Here is a 26,103-nt window from a genome sequence, read left to right on the forward strand (position 1 = left end):
TTCCCCACTTTGTGCACAGAAAACTCTATACTACTTTGGGACTTATGTGTGTGATATAATTATAGCATACCTCCAGGTACGCTATAATTATACCAAACACATTATAAGTCCCATCCAGCGCTTTTTGTTCTTTGTTTTACATATGGTATATTATTGCTTTGTATGAGGGACTCACACATACAAAAACAGCTGCAGTTTGGGCACACAATTGCGCTAGCGTTATATATACTATTTATAGTTCTACTTTGTGGATTCTACTTACGGCCGCAGGCATCAAGAGAAATATGAAATAAATATATGACAACGTTCATTGGTCTAAGTTTTGTATTAATTAAACATGACGTACAACACAACAACAAAATAAACAAAACAAAGAAAAAAGTGACAAAATGTGTTTCTCTTCAAACATAAATAAATGAAACTGAGCAGGGCCCATGCCAAAGGCTAGAAAACATAACTAGAAGCTTCAAATGAGAAAAGAAAGCTATATAATGTGGTATTCAGGTCTATGTAAAATATGCAGCACATTCGATCGCCACCCCTTCTGATACAAAGCCCTGATCAAAGTGTACCCACCACTTATGTGCGGCAGAGGCAGCCGTTTTGCAGGTGGTTCCTGACATTTCGGAGAATGCTGTTTACGACTTCACCAATGTATGAGGCACTTTCTGTCTCAGTAATGTAACTAGTCCAGAGAGCAAATGGCAGAATGACTTATGGAAACATGACTAGATTCTAACAAAAGGGCTGCCTCCGTTTTCTTTAGGGGGCAGGTACACTTTGCCTAAATCCTAGCATATCACACACACTCTTCTCTGTACTATCAATAGCTATATACAACTTATGCATGTAACCTCCTGGGTTTGAGATTTTTGTACCTGTCCATTGCACTTGTCAGAAGACATTCACAAACAACCTGACATGAAGGAAACAAGAGAATAAATATACAGAGTTCCTGTTTCGCAGTCGTCCTTCAGGTCAAGCATGTGGAGCCATGCTGCCATTCTTAGAATCACAGTGCATAGTATCCTGATGTCATGGATGGCAATGATATGGAAGTGTTCCTTCTTATCCCAATGCACTTGGTAAACACATCCAGTAGGCCCTATCATGCATTTAGAATTGTTATTGCACAATACATGAGGACCTGGGAAAACTTGGAAAGCATAAGAAAAAATAAAATGGAATTTCGTCCTGACGCCTGCATTTATCCAGTATGACTAAGAAAGCATGTCAGCTGCATGTGTTCAGACAGCTACCACCATGCGCCACAATGCACACTAGTAAAAATGCAGTAAAAAGGAAGTAGTCTTCTTTCAATTCAGTCACCTCTTGTCAAAGGTAAAAGTTCAAAGACTTGAAGGATCAAAGTGCTTGTTTTTCAGCAGGATTCATCTTCTAGAGGGGCTTGAGGCGGGCATCAACATGTATCATCTGTAAGAGAAACAAGAAGGAAAGGTTATATACAATACAGTTAGGACACCACTAAGGGTCTATTCACACGGGAGAATTTCCGCGTGCAGAAGTCCGACTCAAATTAAAGCACATAGACTTCTATGGGATTCCGCACTTCCATTCACACTTCTGAATTTCCGCAAGCTGAAATTCAGAAGTGTGAATGAGAGAGCGGAATCCCTTAGAAGTCTATTGGCTTTATTGGGAGGTGGAAATTCTGCTGTGTGAATAGACCCTAAAGCTGCCAATAATAGGAGGAGGGGCCGGAGAGTTCAACATGTATCGTCTGTAAGAGAAACAAGGAGGAAGGGTTATACACAATACAGTTAGGACACCACTAAAGCTGTCAATCATAGGAGGAGGGGCCGGAGAATTCAATGCACCTAACCAGAAGACTGGGCACGTTACCTAGCAGCAGCGAGGACTTTAAACAACATTTTTTTCATCATGCAAGCTGCAGGACCAAGACACAAGGTGTTGTTACATTCCCCTCTCCAACACCAGTATAGGGCTGTCAGCAGTTTCGATTAAAACAGCATACAGGCTCCTCTGTAAGAAAGGACTACTTTACCCTCAATTTCTTTGAGGAACTTTCATGACTACAGGGATTCATGTCCATTCAGCAAGAACAACCATGATGTTGGGGCAACAATGGAGTAATTAAACCTAGCTTGTCCACAAAGGGAATCTGTCCCCACCTCTCTACGAGGACAGCATATGGTAGTGATAGACTGATTTTTGGCAGAGGAAGAGAGGAGGGGAGTCTCATTACTGCAGCAAGTGACAGATCAGTGACACAGAACTTCTGGGTGTGGTAGAGTCCGAGATCTGCCAGGAGGGAGTTGACATGATCATTTTGCGCCAAGGAGTACTCCATGATTAATCAATCATAGACTAGAGATGAACCAAAAAATCCGGTAATTACTCATAATTCTGTTTCCTCGTAGTCACAACAGCACCACCAGAGAGGTGGGCTCCTCCCCCAGACAGGAAACCTAGAGCACAAAAGGAACCACAACCCTCCATAGCCTCAGTGAGTTACTGAGACCCATTAAGAGCCTACAAATTAAATGGACTTCCTACAAATAAATTAAACTACTAAAAACTAAATGACACCATGTAGTCATAAAGTAAATCTACAAAATAAAATAATGTCTTTCCCTCTACATGAGTTAGAGGAGGTATGCTTAACCTCCATATCCCAGGAACCCTGAAAGTCTCTATCCCCTGCATGGGCACCCCACCCCCAGGGACTAGCGTCAGTAGTGATCACCATGGGCAAATGGACCTTCCAATCTAGACCTTTATTCAGGTAAATGTCCACCAACCACCACCCTAGGGAAGAAATCACAGACTGGGGTAAAAGGATACCCTTCTCCTGGGCCCCATCCCACTGATCTAAAATCTCTTACTGAAGGGACCTATAGTGAAACTGGGCCCAGGGTACTGCGGGGATTGCGGAAGTAAAGAGGCCTAACAAGAACATCCCTTTCCTAATATAAATTATAGGGGTCTCAGAAACTTCTCTAACTAAGGACTGGAGTTTGTTAATTTTCTGGGCAGGTAGAAAAGATTTTTGAAGTGTGGAGTCTAAAAGAATACCCCAAAAAATGTTTTTGCTGCGTAGGAGTGGATTTTTCCCAGTTCACCAAGCAACCAAGTTTCTTAAGAACCTTTAAAGTGTAGTCTAGGAAGCACTGTACCTTCTCTTTTGTCTCTGCATTCAGAAGGAAATTGTCCAGATAAGGAACGAAAACACCCTCCCCCTCTCTGATGTGGGCCGCCATCGCTGAAATAATCTTGGTGAAGACTCTCGGGGCCATTGAGATTCCAAATGGGAGGGCTCGTAATTGAAAATGCGTTAGATAAGAGTCTATATAAATTGCCAATCTCATATTTTTGGTAATCCTGATGAATGGGGACATGCAGGTATGCATCCATCAGATCTAGTGATGCCATAAAGCAGTCCTTTGTAAGAAGGTTGATTGTTGACTTGATAGTCTCCATCTTGATCATTTTGTATATCAAAGAAGCTGTTCAGAGGCTTTAGATTTATAATTAGCCTGTATGATCCATTTGGCTTTTTTATTAGGAAGAGGGAGGAATTAAAACCCTTCACCTAACTCTCCCGGAGGTACTATTAACACCCCTTTTTGAACTAGAGACTTCACTTCTTTTTCAAGGGAGGACTGCCCTGCAAGCCCCGACTGACACTTTGTGATGAGGAATCAAGTGGGTGGCAGGCTGAAAAATTCAAACCGAAGACCGTTTTTTATAGTGTCCAGAAACCAAGAACTTCCAGCTATCCTTTCCCATTCTGGAAAAAATTCTGCGAACCTGCCGCCCACTTGAGAGACACCATCATTGGGGATTAGGCTTTTTGGAGGTGGACTGGGTTGATTAAACAGAAGTCCACTGCTTTTTCTAGAGAACTTCCACTTGGAATACTGATCTCAGCCTTTATTTTGGTACCCATTGCCTTCCACTTAGAACGAAAGGGCAGAGGGTTTTTGGAGGTCTGAGGAAAAGGGAACCCCCTTCTTCCTATCCCCCGTTTTATCTAGAAGGTCAGATAGGACAGATCCAAACAGCAGTTCCCCCTCACACGGCATTGCACATAGTTTAGCCTTACAGTTACTGTCTCCTGTCCAACTTTTAATCCATAACGCCCTTCTAGCTGAGTTGACTAGGGCCCCTGACCTGGCCGACAGCCTCAGCGTGTCTGAGCAGGAATCCGCTAGAAAGGCAGCCGCCTTCCTAATAGCTAGCAGAGAGGCTAACAGATCCTCTTTGGGGACATCATTCTGTATGTTGGCAGATAACTGGTCTATCCACAGAATAAGGGAAAGGGCTACGGAGGTACCTGCCACATTAGGTTTTAAGGTAGCACCAGCCGTTTCCCAAGCTCTCTTAATGAATCCCTCCGCCTTCCTGTCCATCGGATCCTTAAGAGAACCTAAGCCATCAAAGGGTAAAGCCCCTTTTTTGGTCACCTGAGCAATAGGGGCATCCATTTTGGGCATCTTATCCCAATACTTAGAGTCTGCAGGATCAAAGGGATACTTTCTTTTAATGGCCCTTTGTATAAAAGACTATCTGGGCAATCCCACTCTCTAGAAATTAATTGAGAGATAGTCCTGTGAATGGGAAAAGCTCTCCTCTTCTTAATTTCCAGTCCCTCAAACATAATGTCCTGGACGTATTTTTGTTCCTTTGTCTCTTCCATTCCCATGGACGATCTGACCGCCTTTATTAATTGGTCAGTGTCTTCCATGAAAAATAAGGGGTTTCCTGTGGAATCATCATCTGATGACATAGCGCTATCCCCCGAATTAAGAGTTTACTTCCAAAATCTGTCCTTCTTCCTCCTCCACCACAGAAGGAAGGGCCATTGGCCGAGGGGTCGGGGTATGGACGGGGTTTCAGCTGCTATCACTCTGTTAGAACAAGCTGCACAATTTGGCCTTTCATAATCGGCAGCCAACCCAATTCTACACAAAGCGCATTCCCTGTTCTTAGAATTTTTTAGACCTGTTTGTGGACATCACCCATGGATGGAAGTCTGGGAGAATCCATGCGATCCCTCATCTTCAGAGATGTACCTCCTCCTTGAAGTCCGTTCTAACAAAACTTGCACGGCTATCCAGCATGTATACAGGAGGCAGAGTGAAGAAAAAGTATTTCCTTTTAAGCTTCGCGCTCTGAGGTCACGTGACCCAGCATCCGGCCTCCTCCCAGTGCGCAGCAAGTGAAACCGACTATGCCAGACCCGCCCCGCAACCAGAAGCCACGGAACCCCAGCAAATGACCGGAGTCCGCAATCCCCGCTCCAGCAGACCTCCAGAGAACTAAGAATAAAACTAGGTGCCACGGCCAGGTAGAATGCGCATGCAGCCTGCAGCACGCTAGAGTGAGAACGGAGGGGGTCGGGGGCGGCACGAGATTTAAAATCTCAACTAGGGGCTATGCCGGAAAGCTCCCAACCAGGAGCTTTTTGAGGCTCTGCTAAGGCTGGGTCCACACTACGTTTTGTCCCATACGGGAGCGCATACGGCAGGAGGGAGCTAAAACCTCGCGCTCCCGTATGTCACCGTATGCGCTCCCGTATGTCATTCACTTCAATGAGCCGACCGGAGTGAAACGTTCGGTCCGGTCGGCTCATTTTTGCGCCGTATGCGCTTTTACAACCGGACCTAAAACCGTGGTCAACCACGGTTTTAGGTCCGGTTGTAAAAGCGCATACGGCGCAAAAATGAGCCGACCGGACCGAACGTTTCACTCTGGTCGGCTCATTGAAGTGAATGGCATACGGGAGCGCATACGGTCACATACGGGAGCGCGAGGTTTTAGCTCCCTCCTGCCGTATGCGCTCCCGTATGGGACAAAACGTAGTGTGGACCCAGCCTAACTCTGACTTCGCAGGGACGCGACTTCCAGGCCTTCTCACTGTCACCACATCCCTATCAGGGACATGGACTGCTCCAGGCTTCCCATGGGGCAGAAGTTTCAGTGTGTAATATTACGTTTTTCGTTAACTGAAACAAAAGACTCTGCCCAAACCAAACAGAAAAGCTTCAGACCATCATTCCTTCTCCATAAAATGGCACCAATGGTATTATGCATTTGTGATAGAAGAATTGTTTTTATACAACATTGGTCACTTCCAGTTTAGCCTGACTGAATGCCAAATGGTAAAGCAGAACTTAACTCCAAATAATGTGTTTCCACCACTCCAGCCAATGCCTGGTCTCAGGGTGTGTACGGCTTCTCAGCCATGGAAACCACACTCCTGAGGCACAGAATTGTGCTCCCAAAGGATAGATTTTACACGCTATATTTCTCATTCAGTGAGTCAGTGTGGCCTACCTCCTTCACTGCTTAGACACTGTAGCTGGTAGATAATATCTGCAAAGTGCGAAAATTCTGTGTATGTGCATTGATTAGTGATTCAAGGTTTTACTGAGGTCACAATGACGGGCTGTGCATTAAATGTACATCACATGATGCTACATAACTAAATCTTTGTCTTATGTTTCATCTTCTTTCTAATGCACTTAGTCGTGGTGCGTGTGCATGCGTGTGGGGGTTTGTAAATGACTGGTTTTATAAATGGTGGCTTTTTATCGGTCATCGTTTTTATGTCTCAGCTGATAGACAAGTAATCTGGACTGGGGTCACACTTGCATTGGAGGCTCTCTCACAGAACCTGTCAAAAATACTAGACAAAATAGAGCCGCATGCGGCACTATTTTGTCTAGCAAAATGCCAGATTTCTTTCAATTAAAGTCACCATTTGTGCCTGGGCTGTAACATTTTCTGTCAGCGCTATCTTTTTAATTGTTTTTCTCAATGATGGAGAAGAATAATGAAGCCTCTGACACAGGAGTAAACCCAGCCTTACTACATAGTACACATACTTTTGCCATGTAGTACAGGTTTCTGATGTTATCAGAACTGGAGACATGGGAACACATTTGTCATAATAATTTACAGATAGGTCATTTAGATAACTATCTATGCACTTACCATGATACCACCATTTTGTTTTCTTTGGATTTTTGTTGCATGTTCTTACATAAAATGAGTTATCTGGAGGTCGTCTCTGAAAATAAGAATGAAACACAATTTAATAAAAAAAATACTGCATTATCAGAAATGTCCTCCCACATTCATAATGCCCCTGTATAGATCATCCATTTTAGCATTATGCAGAAAATGAACTTACTGCACTGTGCTCTGTTTGATAATATTGGTTGAATAAAGTCATGGAGGCAGGGAGATGTAGCGATAATGTCAGGCACAGCTATCTGCACTGCGCTTTAGTAAGGAATACAAAGCAATGATGCATCCAAGACTTCGAGGGGGCAGGGGGATGTCAACCAAGCTGTGAAGGAGGGTTTGAAGACTTTACTGCCAGACTACTCAGGATAGTGGCATCACCTCCATGATAGTTGGCCATGTTCACCATACTGTGTATGGGTATGGCCACACAGGATGGAAATGTGGCATATTCTCCCCACTGAATAATTGGTAGTATTTCCGTGGGCAAGTCTGAGACAAACGAGCACCAGGTTGTGGAGATTATGTAAAAAGAATGAGAATAGTCAGTGACCTAGATTTACTAATACTGTCTAATTCAGTGTTTCCCAACCAGGGTGCCTCCAGATGTTGCAAAACTACAACTCCCAGCATGCCTGGACAGCCTTTGGCTGTCCAGGCATGCTGGGAGTTGTAGTTTTGCAACACCTGGAGGCGCCCTGGTAGCGAAACACTGGTCTAATTCTTAGGTGATGTAAACTTAGACAAGACAGTCTAGGACTAAACAGTCTACAAAACGTGCCAGATTTATCCCTGTGTCTTAGGCTAATTGATATATCTGGCGCATCTTTAGACTGTCTAGTCCAAGTTGACTGTTAGTTGGCTTACTGTGCTCCAAAATATTATGTGGGTTAATAGCTTCAGACAATAAGTTGGTGCCCACCCGCTCAACCACAATGGATTAACCTATTACTACAGAAGCCATCCAGCTGATCTCTACATACATTGAACCTGGGTGAGAGGTTCTAGCACATATATCCATACATGTGCTACTGTACATTTGTGCATTTATAAGTATTTATCCGTTTTGGTTATAAATAAAATTTGGTAATTATTGTACTGTTGATTTTAGGAATTATGGGGGCCACAAATAGTATTAATGAGATGGATGTATCATGTGAAAAAAAATGTTGTCAGGGTCTTGGTTGTATCCTGAGTAACACTATCTGTGGATACAGTGTGGCACCCAGTTAGTCCTTTTCTTTTCTCCAGTTTATGGATCACTTTGAATGGACATCTGTGTTTAAAGGACCCTTTCTTTTGTACTATATTTATAAAAGATCTAAATATTATGTTTTAACTAATTGTCTGAAGTTATGTTCCTGTGATAGCGTTTACCTAGATTCAGGTTGATATATCATTACATCATTTGCTCCTGTGATTTTATTTCCAAACTATTATGCCACAATTATGGCAACTTTAAAGGGGTAAACACGACTGCAAGGGCGTAGTCTAAGATGACAGGCAGGAAGTGCTCAAAACCAAAATGCGGATGTGCATTTATCCTAAGGGAGAGCAAGTCCTACACTTGTGATCTGTTGCTATGGGCAATCCCCAGCAAAGAAATGCATACAATGGAGGATCCCTGCAACCGACCGCAAGTACCACAATGGCATCCTTCCCCGATGATGGGTGTGGATGTAAATAATGTGCCATCAGGCCACGCCCCCTCAATGCAAGTCTATGGGAGGGGGAGTGGTGGCCAACACGCCCCCTCCCATCGACTTGCATTGATGGGGCGTGGCCTGACATCACAAAGGGGCCATGGCTGCCCCCAACCCTGCTGCTACTGTATAAGCTGTGAATTCTCCACCAGGAAAATCCAGACAAAAATCTGAAACGTATCCCCCTCCCCGGGTGAACCATATTATTTTATCCAAACAGGTGAAATGGACAATTAAAGGGGTATTCCAGGCAAAAACATCTTATCCCTATCGAAAGGATAGGGGATAAGATGTCTGATTGCGGGCGGCCCGCCACTGGGACACCCCGGGATCTCCCTGCAGCAGCCCACATTCTATGCGTAGCTGTGTCAGAAGTTTCGGAAACCTCCAGGCCTCTGAGACAGGGACATCACGCCACGCCCCCTCCATTCATGTCTATGGCAGGGGGCGTTTCGGCCGTTACGCCCCCTCCCATAGAAATGAATGGAGGGGGCGTGGCTTGACGTCACGTCCAAGTCTCGGAAGCCCGGCGGTTTCCGAAACTTCAGACGCAGCTACGCATAGAATGTGGGCTGCTGCAGGGAGATCCCAGGGTGTCCCAGTGGCGGGCCCCCGCGATCAGACATCTTATCCCCTATCCTTTCGATAAGGGGATAAGATGTTTTTTTTTTTTTTTTTTGCTATCACAAGAAGGTAGGAAGAGAAGCTACAGATCTGAATCCTAAGATTATACATCTTGGAAAGTCTAACAATATTTATTTATCAATGCAGCTAGGAGGTGCACTTAGAATTACTCATATTTCATTGTTACTAGAAAGTCAGTGGAATGCTATGATCTCACACCAGACTGACCCAGGTAATTTCTGCAGGGTACAAAGGGATTACTCTGCAAGTAGACAGGTTGCATGCTGAGAAATGATCATATGTGTAAGTAAGGAAAACTAGGTTAGATTACAGTGCTACAGTCATGGCCGTAAATGTTGGCACCCCAGAATTTTTTTTAGAAAATGAAGTATTTCTCACAGAAAAGGATTGCAGTAACACATGTTTTGCTATACACTTGTTTATTCCCTTTGTGTGTATTAGAACTAAACCAAAAAAGGGAGGGGAAAAAATGAAAATTGGACATATTGTCATACCAAACTCCAAAAATGGGCTGGACAAAATTATTGGCACCCTTAACTTAATATTTGGTTGCACACCCTTTGGAAAAAAATAACTGAAATCAATCGCTTCCTATAACCATCAATAAGCTTCTTACACCTCCCAGCCGGAATGTTGGACCACTCTTCCTTTGCAAACTGCTCCAGGTCTCTCTTATTTAAGATCTCTCCACAGGTGTTCAATGGGATTTAGATCTGGACTCATTGCTGGCCACTTCAGAACTCTCCAGTGCTTTGTTGCCATCCATTTCTGGGTGCTTCTTTAAGTATGTTTGGGGTCATTATCCTGCTGGAACACCCAAGATCTCGAATGCAAACCCGGCTTTCTGACACTGGGATGTACAGTGTGAACCAAAATCCGTTGGTAATCCTCAGATTACAAGGCACCCAGTGCCAGAGGCAACAAAACAACCCCAAAACATCATTGAACCTCCACCATATTTCACTGTAGGTACTGTGTTCTTTTCTTTGTAGGCCTCATTCCGTTTTCGGTAAACAGTAGAATGGAGTGCTTTACCAAATAGCTCTATCTTGGTCTCATCTGTCCACAAGACGTTTCCCCAGAAGGATTTTGGCTTACTCAAGTTCATTTTGGCAAAATTAAGTCTTGCTTTTTAATGTCTCTGTGTCAGCAGTGGGGTCCTCCTGGGTCTCCTGCCATAGCGATTAATTTCATTTAAATGTCGAAGGCAAATCTAGAGGAGAGATGGAGATGGACTTGTAACCTTGAGATTGTTTTTTTCCCCCCACAATTTTGGTTCTCAAGTCCTCAGACAGTTCTCTTCTCCTCTTTCTGTTGTCCATGCTTAGTGTGGCACACACAGACACACAATTCAAAGACTAAGTGAACTTCTCTCCTTTTTATCTGCTTTCAAGTGTGATTTTTATATTGCCCACACCTGTTACTTGCCCCAGGTGAGTTTAAAGGAGCATCACATGCTTGAAACAATCTTATTTTTCCACAATTTTGAAAGGGTGCCAATAATTTTGTCCAGCCCATTTTTGGAGTTTGGTGTGACATTATGTCCAATTAGCTTTTTTTCCCCTCCTTTTTTGGTTTAGTTCCAATACAAACAAAGGGAATAAACATGTGTATAGCAGAACATGTGTTACTGCAATCCTTTTTCTGTGAGAAATACTTATTTTAATAGAAAAATTTCAAGGGTGCCAACATTTACAACCATGACTGTATAAATGAAATTACCCCATTTAGTCTTTATAAAGATGAAAGACACTGCCCTGCACTGGAAAATCCATCCTACACATACACTAAGACCTCACAATGTCAGAGCATTTATGTGTGTAATGAAGGACATATCTGGGCTTTAAGCCGTCCCTCTCTCGCTAACTGTATAGGTCAAAGATGCAAAAATTATTAAATAAAATGTAAATGAATATTTTATAACAACATCCATTTTTAAAATGGGCTTCCAGGACATTCCATTGGCAAGCACCCTAAATGTACAGCACAGAGATAGTACTGGCACAGGAGGTGAGCTGTTATACAAAAAGGGGGTATATAAAAGTTTAAAAACATTTTTACAAATAAAACAAAAAAAGTACAATGTTTTTCCCCATAATGCCTTATATCTGAAAGTAAAAGTGCAAAACTAGTATCGCCAAAACACACAAAAACTGCAGAATATTTTTTAAATATTTTTTAGCGATCGACCGATATTATCGGTATGGCCGATATTATTGGCCGATAATCACGATTTTGGGCATCATCGGTATCGGCAATTACCTTGCCGATAAGCCGATAATGCCCCGCCCCCCCCACACCGCCCCGCGACCGCCACCCCCCCCCCCCCCCGTAGCGCTGGGCGGTATACCGGTACGGATTTTTGTCCATACCGCTATACCGGTCGGGTCCCTCCCCCACCCTCCGAGTCAATAAAAAAAAACAAAAAAAAAAAACTTACCCGTAATGGGGGTGGTCCGGGCAATCCATCCTTCCTGTAGTGTCCGGCGCCATTCCGGGTGGAGGGTGCACCGGTCCGGGCTGTCCTTCTCCGGGGGTCCTCTTCTCCACTCCGGGCAGGCTCCGGCCTAGTACGCTGCATAGACGCCGCTACGCCGTGACGTCAGGTGCGTCGCTGCGCAGCGACGTCTATGCAGCGTGCTAGGCCGGAGCCTGCCCGGAGTGGAGAAGATGACCCCCGGAGAAGAAGGACAGCCCGGACCGGTGCACCCTCCACCCGGAATGCCGCCGGACACTACAGGAAGGAAGGATGGATGGCCCGGACCACACTGACAGGCAGGGGAGAGAAGCGGGTGGTGGTGGCGGCGGCCTATGGCACCACAAAAGCCACTGCAGTGCATTGATTTAAAGCACCCGCTTTAAATCAATGCTCTGCAGCGGTGTCGAGGGGGGATAAATAGCCGATAACTTATACCGGAATATCGGTATAAGTTATCGGCTATCGGCCCTAACCTGCACCGATTATCGGTATCGGCCCTAAAAAAACGATATCGGTCGATCCCTAATATTTTTAGAAATAAAGGTTAATTAAAAAGTCTCATGTATCTGCCACACAGTTTCATGGATGTAAATATTAACCTGTTGAGGATGAAGGGCGTACAGGTGCGCCCTTGCGTCCTAGTACTTAACCCCTTAAGGACCAAGCCCATTTTCACCTTAAGGACCAGGACAATTTTATTTTTGCGTTTTCGTTTTTTTCCTCCTCGCCTTCTAAAATCCATAACTCCTTTATATTTCCATCTACAGACCCATATAAGGGCTTGTTTTTTGCGTGACCAATTGTACTTTGTAATGGAACCTCTCATTTTACCATAAAATGTACGGCGAACCCCCCAAAAAATTTTTAGGGAGGAAATTTTAATGAAAACCATAGGTTTGCGTATTTGGAGGGTTTTGTTTTCACACTATACACTTTACGGTAAACATGACATGTGTTCTTTATTCTGTGGGACAATACAATTAAAATGATACCTATGGCTAGATACTTTAAGATAATTTTGTACCGCTTAATAAAAATCTTAAACTTTTTGAACAAAATCAGTCATCTAAAATCGCCCTATTTTGACCACCTATAACTTTTTCATTTTTCCATATATAGGGCGGTATGAGGGCTCATTTTTTGCGCCATCATCTTTACTTTCTATCGATACCACATTTGCATATATAAAACTTTTAGATAATTTTTTAATAATTTTTTTAAATAAAATGTGACAAAAAAGCTGCATTTTTGGACTAAAATTTTTTACGTTTACACCATTCATCGTACAGGATAATTAACATTATATTTTGATAGTATGGACATTTAAGCATGTGGCGATAATATGTTTATAAAATAAATTTATGCTTTTTGGGGGTAAAATGGGAAAAACTGACAATTTTCATTTTTATTGGGGAGGGGATTTTTCACTTTTTTTAACTTTTTATTTTTACATTTTTCAACATTTATTTTACACGTTTTATGTCCCCATAGGGGACTATCTATAGCAATCATTCGATTGCTAATACTGTTCAGTGCTATGCATAGGACACAGCACTGATCAGTATTATCGGTCATCTTCTGCTCTGGTCTGCTCGATCGCAGACCAGAGCAGAAGACCCCTGGAGACGGCCGGAGCCAGGTGAGGGGACCTCCGGCCGCCATGCTGGATGATCGGATCATCCATTCAAAGTACTGCACTGCCGCAGATGCCGTGATCTGTATTGATCACGGCATCTGAGGGGTTAATGGTTATACATGTAATTTTCAATAAAGTACCATTGTTTGACACACTATATTTGTGTTATGAGTTGTATGTCGTATATATTTTAAAGCAAGTGATTATACCAATTACGCTTCCCAAAATAATATTGGTAGAGGTCAGAATCCAGGCTCTCGTACCTTTTCTTTGCAGCTGGACAGCATGCTGATTATACTAAGACAGACAGACTGCACGGATAGCGCAGGAGACCAATCTTCCGTTAAAATAGATAAACAGATATGACCATTGCTATAAACATGAGGATGGACAGGGATATTATCACCAGTGAACATGACCTGCAACGAAAAGAAGGACCAAGTTTAGGATCTAAGGAAGCTAGAGAAAAGTCAGTGATTAAACGGGTATTCCAGGCAAAAACTTTTTTTTATATATCAACTGGCTCCGGAAAGTTAAACAGATTTGTAAATTACTTCTATTAAAAAATCTTAATCCTTCCAATAGTTATTAGCTTCTGAAGTTGAGTTGCTGTTTTCTGTCTAACTGCTTTCTGATGACTCACGTCCCGGGAGCTGTGCAGTTCCTATGGGGATATTCTCCCATCATGCACAGCTCCAGGGACATGACATCATCATTGAGCAGCTAGACAGAAAACTTCAGAAGCTAATAACTATTGGAAGAATTAAGATTTTTTAATAGAAGTAATTTACAAATCTGTTTAACTTTCAGGAGCCAGTTGATATATAAAAAAAAGTTTATGCCTGGAATACCCCTTTAAGGCACCCCTAACACAGAATACAAACAATAGTATCGTCACCTCTCAATAACAATCTTCATCTGATAGGAGAAGGCCAGCAGTCCACAAAAGGCAGCAGACATTGGGGACTGAAGAAATTATTATTATTATTTTTTTTTTTTTACTATAAGTTACTTTCCTTAAGGATATCTCAAGAGAAAACCAGTATTCCAATACTTAGGGATAGCAAGGTATCGGTCATGGATGCACAGTGCTCAAAATTACTGTAATAGGCCTTTAGGGGGCAGACCTAACCTTAAACCTTAAAGGTATTTACTTTTTTACTTGCATGGTTTTTGTGCCACTTTATTCTGTCATAATTAAAAAATAATAATAAATACAACAACAACAAAACACAAGGTAAAAATGCAGTATGTAAAAATCTTGTTGGAAACCGTTGCATTTGCACCATGATTTTGTTTAACTGTTGCTAAGTTTTTTTTTTTTTTGCTGTAACTAATATATGGTTTACTTGAATAAAATAATAAAATAAAATAAATAAAGGCCATGAACAATATGATGTATGCATTTATTTGTAATATTTTGTTACCGATACAGCATGGTTTTATCCCACAGATAGAATGCTTATAATCCTGTAAGGAAAAAAACCTCCATGTGTCACAAAAGCCAGCACGCTCATGGGTCAGTCCTGCTGTCTTACAGCAATGTGGTCATAAACAGCTTCAGCATGGAGTTTGTTTCCAGGGTTTGCATTGGTGGGAATTCAGTATGTGAGCCTAAAAGGGGGCAGGGCTTGAGGTGAGCGAATAAAACCTCTGAACAGTACTGCAGGGTAGGTTTATTTTACCTAAGTGAATAATCTGCTTCTGTATGCACTTAGACAAACAAACATGTTACTATACATAATATCACAAAAAATGGAGAAGGGGGTTGTACATAATATCCCAAAAAATGGAGAAGGGGGTTGTACATAATATCACAAAAAAGGGAGAAGGGGGTTGTACATAATATCCCAAAAAAGGGAGAAGGGGGTTGTACATAATATCACAAAAAAGGGAGAAGGGGGTTGTACATAATATCACAAAAAAGGGAGAAAGGGGTTGTCTTCGACCCAGACTAACTCACAGTCCGGAGTGTAAAGTTCTGCTACAATTTAATTTTTTTGCCTAAAAATGAAAGGCTTAGTTTCCACTTGTTTTTTTTTTCTGGCAGTTTTTGGAATACTGCCACTGCAGTTTTTGAGCCAAAGTCAGAAGTGGATCCATAAGGGAGGAGAAGTGTAAGTCCTTCCTTTATATGTCCTATTCCTTTTCTTTTGAATACATTTCTGGCTTTGGCTCAAAAACTGCAGTGGCAGATATCCAAAAACTGCCAGAAAAAAAACAACAAAAAAAAAAAACAAGTGGAAACTTAGCCTAATACAGATTTGTATGGGGGCTGTATTGGTCGTGAGTATGAAGCCCAAAATTAAACTTACCTGAGGAGAATCAAAAGGGTATCGACTGCTAAACTTAAATAAAAGTTGAAACTTTTCTCCTTCGTACAGCGTTCCCGGTGCCCCTTCCATGTCTACAATCCACCTGAAAGTGTAAAAGAAAAGGAAGAGACTCCAATTACATAAAACACATTTCTGATTCATTCCTGCACAGAACGTTTGTGTGATTTTCCCAGTTTTTCCACATGGTGACCGTGGAAGAATAGGTTTCCCAGTTCTGGTTGCAGTCTGCTTGTTTTTCCCAACCAGAGTGCCTCCGGTTGTTGCAAAACTACAACTCCCAGCATGCCCGGACAGCCGTTGGCTGTCCGGGCATGCTGGGAGTTGTAGTTTTGCAACAGCTGGAGGCACCCTGGTTGAAAAACACTGCTCCATTGTGTAATGTATAATGCCTTTTTATACAATTCCTCAATGGACGGCAGCAGCCAAGTAATATTTGTAATACCTGGCAGATGCAGATATCTTATCGGTTAGAAAATTCTTCTTTTACAGCTGTATGAAGATCTGGCATTTAGGAATAGTACCACAGCAGCAGTGTGGTACATAGACAACCCAATGTGCTGTTATTTCATGGCTCATCAATACAACAAATGACATTATAGTGAGAATAAATGCATATTCCGGGTTACCATCCTACAAGAGACAACAGCTATAATTATGGGCAAAAGTAAAGAGCAGATCAGACTAAGAGGTTATTATGGTGACGGCTGTAATTATGGACGTATATTCACAACTACGAGTCGAGCTGGTTCCTTGTCACTCATATGGACAGACAACCTATGGGAGCTGCCAGCGCTTACACAGGCAACCAGCCAAATACTGCAAATGTAGGCTGACCGGCAAGAATGGAGGAAGTGCTGACGCACATGGGTGACGCTGCCTAGACGTTAGAAGCTAAGAAGCCAATCCATAAGAAAGGTTACATGGTAATTATGAGCAAATAATAAAAAATTTTTATATATATATATATATATATATATATATATATATATATATATATATATATATATATACATACACGCACGCGCACGCACGCACGCACACACACACACACAAAAAGAAGGACTAGAGCATTTGCTACTGAAAAATATATGCTTTAATAATCAATCTATTAAAAAACACATACCTGTGAAATTAATATTTTTTTAGTAGTGCAAAAATAAGAAAAATATTTAGACTTATGAATACAAAATCGAAGAAGATGGGACAGATCACACTAATGATATTTAGAGATGAGCGAATTTACAGTAAATTCGATTTGTCACGAACTTCTCGGCTCGGCAGTTGATGACTTATCCTGCATAAATTAGTTCAGCCTTCAGGTGCTCCGGTGGGCTGGAAAAAGGTGGATACAGTCCTAGGAGGCTCTTTCCTAGGAATGTATCCACCTTTTCCAGCCCACCGGAGCACCTGAAGGCTGAACTAATTTACGCAGGATAAGTCATCAACTGCCGAGCCGAGAAGTTAGTGACAAATCGAATTTACTGTAAATTCGCTCATCTCTAGTGATATTCTGTCACCAGACAGTAAGGGATAGAAGATAAAGTGAGCAGCAATATATGGGTCTCGTTTGTATAATATGCCTATAGGGAGGAACCAGGCCTAAGCCTCCACTAATAAACAGCCTCTAACGGTGACTGAAGGTACAACGCTATATAATTAGCATACCGTATACCATATGCTGCAACACTTACCCATAGTAAGGTCCTGTCGCCACTGCCCCAACGCATGTTTCATCTGCTTGATGGACTTTCTCAAGGGACGCTGATCTTGTGTATGTGTATATATATATATATATATATATATATATATATATATATATATATATATATATAGTGTCATCACTAGGATCATAGCCATATTATAAATCTTTAGAACAATGTGTACTCCATATAAAAGAGTAAAAGTTCTCTACATAGCACCACCACCCGCTGCTGTATAGGCACAGCAACTCAGGCAGGTTTGGCCTTTCTTGAATGCATGTGTGGCTACATTTCCTTCTATGTCTTGCTTTAGGCTCTGCTCACCTTTACGTTTAAGGCTCAGACTAACATAATCACATTTCTAAAAGGTAAATTAGAACTTCACACCGCTGTGGCTGCATTCACACCACGTTTTTGAAATACAGTTCCTGTATCAGGTTTTTAATGAAAAACAGGTTCCTCAAAACTGGACTAAACTGTATCAAGACGTGTGTACAAATTTTAACCCCTATACAGTTAAAAAACGTAAACGGTTTGAAAAATGATGTTCTGCTGCATCTGTTTTTTAAGAAAACTCCATTATGAATAAAGTTTCACTTGTTTTTTTTTTTTTTTTTAAGCCTTAAAGAAGCTTAATCCTTCCGTGATTGCGGCTTCCGTTAGAAAGGCAGATGTGAACACAAGCTTGGTTTTGATGCATCATTTCTTGCACATTCATTCCTTCTTCTAAACAAGTCTGTGTATGGATCCCTATATGCGGTAAGACAAGCAGCTGCTAAGAATCTTTCTGTCCACAGCCCATAAAATGGAGTAAGAAAGGCCGTACTAGGAAAGAGAACAGGTTGTACAAAAGGTACGTCATACTAAAGAAGCTACCTGTATGCAGATACTGCCGAGTGGTAAAGTACATGTCTTCACAGGCATCAGAAACCTGTTAGATTGCTGCATCTACAAAGCAAGTATCTCACCAAACAGAGGGTCAGATATCACACTGATAGGAGAGATACAAAACCGATCTTGTGTGATATCAAAGGAGCACTTACACAATATCTCGTCTGCATACACTGATATATAGTGTTAATATATAAAGATAAAGAGCAAAGAAAAAGTCAAATGGCAACATGAACACACACAAAAGTCTATTGATGAAGAGCTCCTTCACCCTCAGCTCTCCTGATTGTCACCAGGGTCTACGGGTGTATAAGCTAAGTTCAGTACAACTGCAGAGCCCAATTACTGTGACTATAGTTCAGACATTAAAGTGTTACTGTCATAGAGATTTCAAAAGTTTTGACTGATTGGGGTCTGGGTACGGAGACTCAGTACGGAGTGGGGAGAAGCATTCAGCTGAGTGCTGCTCTCCCCATCTCTCTCCTTGCTGTAAGACTTACTATAGAATCCTCCAAGAGAGAGATAAAGTGGGGCAAAAAAGTAGTCAGCCACCAATTGTGAAAGTTCTGCCACTTTAAAAGATGAGAGGCTGTAATTTTCATCATAGGTATACCTCAACTATGAGAGACATAATGAGAAAAAAAATCCCTAAAATCACATTGTCTAATTTTTAAAGAATTGATTTGAAAATTATGGTGGAAAATAAGTATTTGGTGAATAACATAAGTTTATCCCAATACTTTGTTATATACCTTTGTTGGCAATGACAGAGGTCAAATGTTTTCTGTAAGTCTTCACAAGGTTCTCACACACAGTTTCTGGTATTTTGGCCCATTCCTCCATGCAGATCTCCTCTAGAGCAGTGATGTTTTGGGGCTGTCGCTGGGCAACACGGACTTTCAACTCCCTCCAAAGGTTTTTTTATGGGGTTGAGATCTGGAGACTGGCTAGGCCACTCCAGGACCTTGAAATGCTTCTTATGAAGCCACTCCTTCATTGCCCGGGCGGTGTGTTTGGGTTCATTGTCATGCTGAAAGACCCAGCCACGTTTCATCTTCAATGCCCTTGCTGATATAAGGAGATTTTCATCTGACCATATGACATTCTCCCAATACTCTTCTGGATCATCCAAACGCTCTCTGACAAACTTCAGACAGGCCCAGACATGTACTGGCTTAAGCAGGGGAACACATCTGGCACTACATGATTTGAGTCCCTGGCGGTGTAGTGTGTTACTGGTGGTAGCCTTTGTTACTTTGGTCCCACCTCTCTGCAGGTCATTCAGTAGGTCCCCCAGTGTGGTTCTGGGATTATTGCTCACCGTTCTTGTGATCATTTTGACACCACGGGGTGAGATCTTGCATGGAGCCCCAGGTCGATGAAGATTATCAGTGGTCTTGTATGTCTTACATTTTCTAATAATTGCTCTCACAATTGATTTTTTTCACACCAAGCTGCTTGCCTATTTCAGATTCAGTCTTCCCAGCCTGGTGCAGGTCTACAATTTTGTTTTTGGTGTCCATCGACAGCTCTTTGGTCTTGGCCATAGTGGAGTTTGGAGTGTGACTGTTTGAGGTTGCGGACAGGTGTCTTTTATACTGATAACAAGTTCAAACAGGGGCCATATTAATACAGGTAACGAGTGGAGGACAGAGGAGACTCTTAAAGGGGTACTCTGTTACCTTGCTGTCGGAGCTCCGCTTTCCAGCGTCCGGAAGTTATTGTTCCGAACGATGTGTGTGCGGGCTTCCATGTTCAGGGCCGCCCCTCGTGACATTATGCCCGCCCCCTCAACGAAAGTCTAGGAGAAGGAGGCACGACGTTACGAGGGGGCAGGCGTGACCTCACGAGGGGCGGCCCTGAACATGGAAGCCCGCAACACACATCGTTCGGAACAATAACTTTCGGAGCTCCGACAGCAAGGTAACAGAGTACCCCTTTAAAGAAGAAGTTACAGGCCTGTGAGAGCCAGAGATTTTGCTTGTTTGTAGGTGACTAAATACTTATTTTCCACCATAACTTGCAAATAAATTCTTTAAAAATCAGACAATGTGATTTTATGGATTTTTTTTTCTCATTATGTCTCTCATAGTTGAGGGATACCTATAATGAAAATTACAGGCCTCTCAATTTTTTTGCGGGAGAACTTGCACAATTGGTGGCTGACTAAATACTTGTTTGCCCCACTGTATACTTAGCTGAGCGCTTTTACCCATTTGCCCTAGTAGGAGTCTCAGCATCCAGACCCCAACCGATCAAATCTTTTGACATGTCCCTATAATTCAGTGTTTCCAAACCAGGGTGCCTCCAGCTGTTGCAAAACTACAACTCCCAGCATGCTCGGACAGCGGCATGCTGGGAGTTGTAGTTTTGCAATAGCTGGAGGCACCCTGGTTGGGAAACACTGCTATAACTTGTAAAAAGTGGTTTGTATGTTTTTTGTTTTTTCTGTCTGTGGCAGTAACACTTGTCAACATTACAACTATCACTACCCCATAAGACCTTAAAAATGCATTGGATGTAGTGAACCTCTTTTTTAACCCCTTTATGTATCCTGATGTAACTGTATGTTAAGGGCCTCACTTACCAGTCACTGTGTCAGTCGCCAGCAGCACTTGGCAAACATAAGACTGTAATGTATAATCAAAACTTAAAGGAAAACTGTCACATATTTTCTCCCGCACTCCACAGGTATTGGTGGATAGTGCGGGAGACGCTGATTAAAACGAGCCCTACCTTGGTCTGATCCGCGCCACCGTTCGCCCGCAATTGTAGTTTTAATCTCTGTGTATATCCTGCTGTAACTGGCAAAGGCGGTGCTTCTGCGGGCTAACGGACACTGACGTCAGCGCCGCTCATGAATATTCATCCCTCCCTCTGGTTAGGAGCGGCGAAGAGAGGGAGAACAGGAGGGATGAATATTCATGAGCGGCGCTGACATCAGTGTCCGTTAGCCCGCAGAAGCCCCGCCTCTGCCAGTTACAGCATGATATACATAGAGATTAAAACTACAATTGCGGGCGAACGGCGGCGCGGATCAGACCAAGGTAGGGCTCGTTTTAATCAGCGTCTCCCGCACTATCCACCAATACCGGTGGATAGTGCGGGAGAAAATGTGACAGTTTTCCTTTAAATAAAATGTATATATAGACATGTACAAACTACAACAACATGTCCTGCCGACCCAATATGAGATATCCTAATAGCCCAAAAAAAAAAGCTGGACCCTTAGATCCATTTAAGAAAATTGCCCAAGACCAGGAAATATAGTAAGATAAAAAAATAACCATTACTCACACGTAAATCCCCTGAGGCTCCAGTGCCCCATCTTGCAGAGATGACCTCATGTAAATCACTCACATGACGCGGAAGTGGTTTCAGCAGTGACACCAATATGCATGGTGCGATATAGTGATTGGCTATGGCATGTGACGTACGGATGTAATTGCTGCAACCGGCAAGGACTTGCATCCAGCCAACTACAAAATGCACTTTCTATTCAGCTGGCAGAAACATAGGACATCCTGCTTTTTCTAAAGAAAGGACTAAGCAGTTTTTAGTTAAAATATCTAGATAAAATATCTGCAGTGCTTTGTCTTATTTCATCTGTGTATTCTAAAGTGGTATCTAGGGACTACAAGGTCTGAATGATAGGACTCAATGAGGGACATTTATCAATGTTTGCTTATGTATTTTATTGTAGTTAATTTTTTCCTACAATTTTTTTGCTTATGTGCAACTTATTTATCAACTAGTTTCAGCCTGTTGATAAATTTCTTTTACGTAAGCAAATTTTAAAATTAATTTTTTGCTTTGGTAGAGTTTTTTTCTGCTCCGTGTCTGAGCTGGAGTAAATTTAGTAGGTTTTTTCATGCAATGCGACTTTTTTTGGCGACTTTCGCACTTGATAAATCTCTGGCCACTGTCAAAAATAACTTTTTGCTTTGGTAAGCAATTTTTTTTTTTCTTAGGGCACTGCACAATCAAAAAGTCACGCAAAAAATTGAGTAGTCGCACATGCAACTTTTTTTGCAACAATTTTAAGAAGAAAAAAACCTACTAAATGCTTTGATAAAATGTCCCCCTATATCTCTAGGAAGCTTATAGCTCAACATTAGATTTAGCCTATACCCCTGTGAAGTGGGAATTTATTAATAAGGTGAACACACCAGTGGGTTAGGTTAGAACGCCTTCACGTGAACTCTGACTCTCTTTCTAATATAGTTCGGTATTGTTCCCCTTGACTAGATTTATGGGTATGTTGACAAGATTTTTGGAGTATGTTTTGTTAACCACTTCTGCTGTCTCTTTGGTTTGAGGGCCTAGTATTTGCATCGAGCGGATGCGTTTGGTTTTGTAAAAAGAAATCATTATCTGTATGTACATCTACTGGCATTGTAATAACTTTACGAACACTGTCATCTGATCTTAAAGGGGTACTCCGCTGCCCTGCTTTCGGAGCTCTGCTCCCCAGTGTCCTGAAGTTTATTGTTCCGAACGCTGTGTGCGGGCTTCCGCGCGGAAGCCTGCACACAGCGTTCGGAACAATAAACTTCCGGACGCTGGGGAGCAGAGCTCCGAAAGCAGGGCAGCGGAGTACCCCTTTAAGTGCCTTGTATTAAAGGGTACCTCTCATCAAATAAACTTTTGATATATTTTAGATTAATGAATGTTGAATAACTTTCCAATAGCATGTTAATGAAAAATATGCTTCTTTCTATTGTATTTTTCCCGATCAGTCCTGTCAGCAAGCATTTCTGACTCATGCTGGAGTCCTAAACACTCAGAGCTGCCAGCCTGCTTTGTTCACAGCCAAAAAGGCTGTGAACAAAGCAGGCTGGCAGCTCTGAGTGTTCTCCTTTGTGAACAAAGCAGACTGGCAGCTCGTAGTGTTTAGGACTCCAGCAGGAGTCTGAAATGCTTGCTGCCAGGACTGGTAGGGAGACCTCTAGTGGTCATTTCTTTGAAGTGGAAAATTAAATAGAAAGAAGCATATTTTTTAATAACATGCAATTGTAAAGTTATTCTGCATACATTAATCTATTATATATCAAAAGTTTTTTGGATGAGAGGTACCCTTTAAGTGCTATTGTTTTTCAGATGCAGATTTCAATAAAGAAATGCATTAAATTAATCCCATTTCTTTGTATAATAACACAAACCTCAAAACTAAAGCTTCATGTTAAAAAGAAAGAACTTCAACTACAATATCGGTCCTGACAATGTGACACATAAGCCACCGACTAATGGAACACACTCATCGCATTACGTTACATCACCGCCCTTTACATTAAAGAACTAAAATGCTGCATTAAAACTCAGATCGGATTCTGACTATACCTGCAGAGCAACTAAAAAATATTTAAGGGTTGGCAGTTCATGGCTCATAGCCTTTACACTAGACTACATAATTTTCAGTTTACATAATTGTACATTAAAGGAGAAGTATCATGTAAAAAAAAAATAATAAAAAACCCTATCCAAAGCATAGTGGATAAGTTTTAGATCGCGGGGGGTCCAAGCGCTGAGGCCCACCGTGATCTCCTGTTTGTAGCCCCGACTTTCCTTCACACCGGCGCGTCATGACCCCCGCCACTCCCTTTATATAGCTCTATGGGAGAGTCGAAGATTTCCGAACGTAATACAGAACAAAAAAAATCCCAACACCAGATGAATAATTGGGCAGGGATTTGCAATGCAGCCAGCTGTTCTACCATGTAGTGAGGGCTAAACTCCAGTAGTATCACCAACTGGTGGCGTCGCTTGTTGCTAGGTTAAACACAGAGCTTGTGAGACTTTCATTCATTGGGGAGAATGAAGAATGACTCAATAAGTGATTACAATAAGGAATTGAAGTTTGCTCAAGTTTGTGGTGTGGTCACATGTTGCACTTAAATCACATTTTTTCACTAGAAAATGAAAACACGCTCAATTTAACCACAATGTGTGAACACACCCTAAGGGCACACTCACACAGGGTGAATAAGCTGCAGAGTAATCCATACCATCCAAATGCAGATTTCCAAATTTTCTAAGGCACAACAGGGCAAAATCTACACAGATTTTTTCTGCAATGTGTAAATGGTGCTTTGAAAATATACAACAAACATATCAATAAACACTAAGCAATAATCTAGAGCAGCAAATCCCAACCCAGGGTACACCACATATCCCCAAAGGTAACTAGCAGTTCTCCCAGTTCTCCTGTACGTGGAAAAAAAATTGCCGCAGCCACTGGACACTGCTCTAAAATTGTCCACGGCCACTTTAAAGGGGTACTCCGCTCCAGATATTTTATCCCCTATCCTTTGATAGGTGTCTGATCGCTGGGGACCCCCGTGATTTCTGCAGCGACACCCTGCCTGCATCACTATAGAGCACACTGGCTCTGCAGGGAACGGAGCACCGTAACATCAAGGCTCCGCCCCCCCTGTGACATCACGCCCCCTTAGTACAAGTCTATAGGAGGGGGCACAGATTTGTATTGAGTGGGTGGGACGTGACAATGCTCCGTTTCCTGCATCGCCCTGTCATTACGCACAGAGCCAGTGTGCTCTGTGGTGAGGACGGCGAGGTGGCGCTGCAGAGATCGCAGGAGTCCCCAGCGGCAGGAACCACACGATCAGACATCTTATCCCCTACAGGGGGCAGTATGGGCCTAACTACTATATGGGGGCACAGAGGGAGCACTATTACTCTGTGGGGCAATACACATAGGGGGTTTGTAATGAAGTGGGCATTGTGCTGGATAAAGGAGCCTAAATTGTTTGCTTGGCAGGTTCTGTGGAGATAAGCCTTGATTGGGAGGAATGTTAAAGGGGTACTCCGGCGCTAAGACATCTTATGTAAGATGCCTGATCGCGGGGGTCCCGCCGTTGGGGACCCCCGTGATCTTTCAGGCAGCACCCAGAGCATGCTCACTCCAGGTCTGATGACTGCCGATCATGGGGCCGGAGTATTGTGAGGTCACGCTCCGCCCCCTCAATGCAAGCCTATGGGAGGGGGCGTGACAGCATACGTTTACTATGGGGATTTTCTCCTGTTCTGGACAGTTCCTAAAATGGACAGCAGAGGTCAGCAGAAAGCACTGTGGTCTTGACAGAAGAGAAATCCAAAAAGAAAAGCATTTCCTCTTTTAGTATACAGCCCCTAAAAGGTACTGGAAGGATTAAGATTTTTTAATAGAAGTAATTTACAAATATGTTTAACTTTCTGGCACAAGTTGATTTAAAAAAAAAAAAAGTTTTCCACCGGAGTACCCCTTTAAGTTAAAGGAGTAGTCCAGTGGTGAACAACTTATCCCCTATCCTAAGGATAGGGGATAAGTTGCAGATTGAGGGGGGTCCGACTGCTGGGGCCCCCCCGCGATCTCCTGTACGGGGCCCTGACAGCCCGCGGGAAGGGGGCGTGTCGACCACCGCACGAAGTGGCGGCCGACACGCCCCCTCAATACAACTCTATGGCAGAGCTGGAGCGCTGCCTTCGGCAATCTCCGGCTCTGCCATGGCGATGTATTGAGGGGGTGTGTCGGCCGCCGCTTCGTACTGAGGTCGACACCCGCTATCTGGCCGGAGGGCCTGGCCACCGTACAGAGAGATCGCAGGGGGCCCCAGCGATCTCAAACTTATCCCCTATCCTTAGGATAGGGGATACGTTTTTCACCACTGGCCTACCCCTTTAAGGGTGCCAATAATTTTGT

The 26,103-nt window shown here is 42.7% G+C and overlaps 1 protein-coding gene across 3 annotated transcripts in view; it reads right to left on the minus strand.

Annotated features, from left to right (window-relative positions):
* Positions 1–310: 310 nt before the first annotated feature.
* UBE2W (ubiquitin conjugating enzyme E2 W) overlaps positions 311–26,103 on the minus strand; it is a 43,573-nt gene continuing 17,780 nt past the window's right edge. For all 3 annotated transcript variants that reach the window (XM_056522164.1, XM_056522165.1, XM_056522166.1), the window contains 4 exons: positions 15,793–15,895; positions 13,741–13,896; positions 6,982–7,057; positions 311–1,434 (listed from right to left, as the gene is read on the minus strand). In XM_056522164.1, coding sequence (XP_056378139.1) covers positions 1,421–1,434; positions 6,982–7,057; positions 13,741–13,896; positions 15,793–15,895 — 349 coding nt within the window. In that variant the 3' untranslated portion in view covers positions 311–1,420. The remainder of the gene's footprint in view (positions 1,435–6,981; positions 7,058–13,740; positions 13,897–15,792; positions 15,896–26,103) is intronic.

This window comes from Hyla sarda, chromosome 5 (genome assembly GCF_029499605.1).
Source record: "Hyla sarda isolate aHylSar1 chromosome 5, aHylSar1.hap1, whole genome shotgun sequence".
Lineage (NCBI taxonomy): Eukaryota > Metazoa > Chordata > Amphibia > Anura > Hylidae > Hyla > Hyla sarda.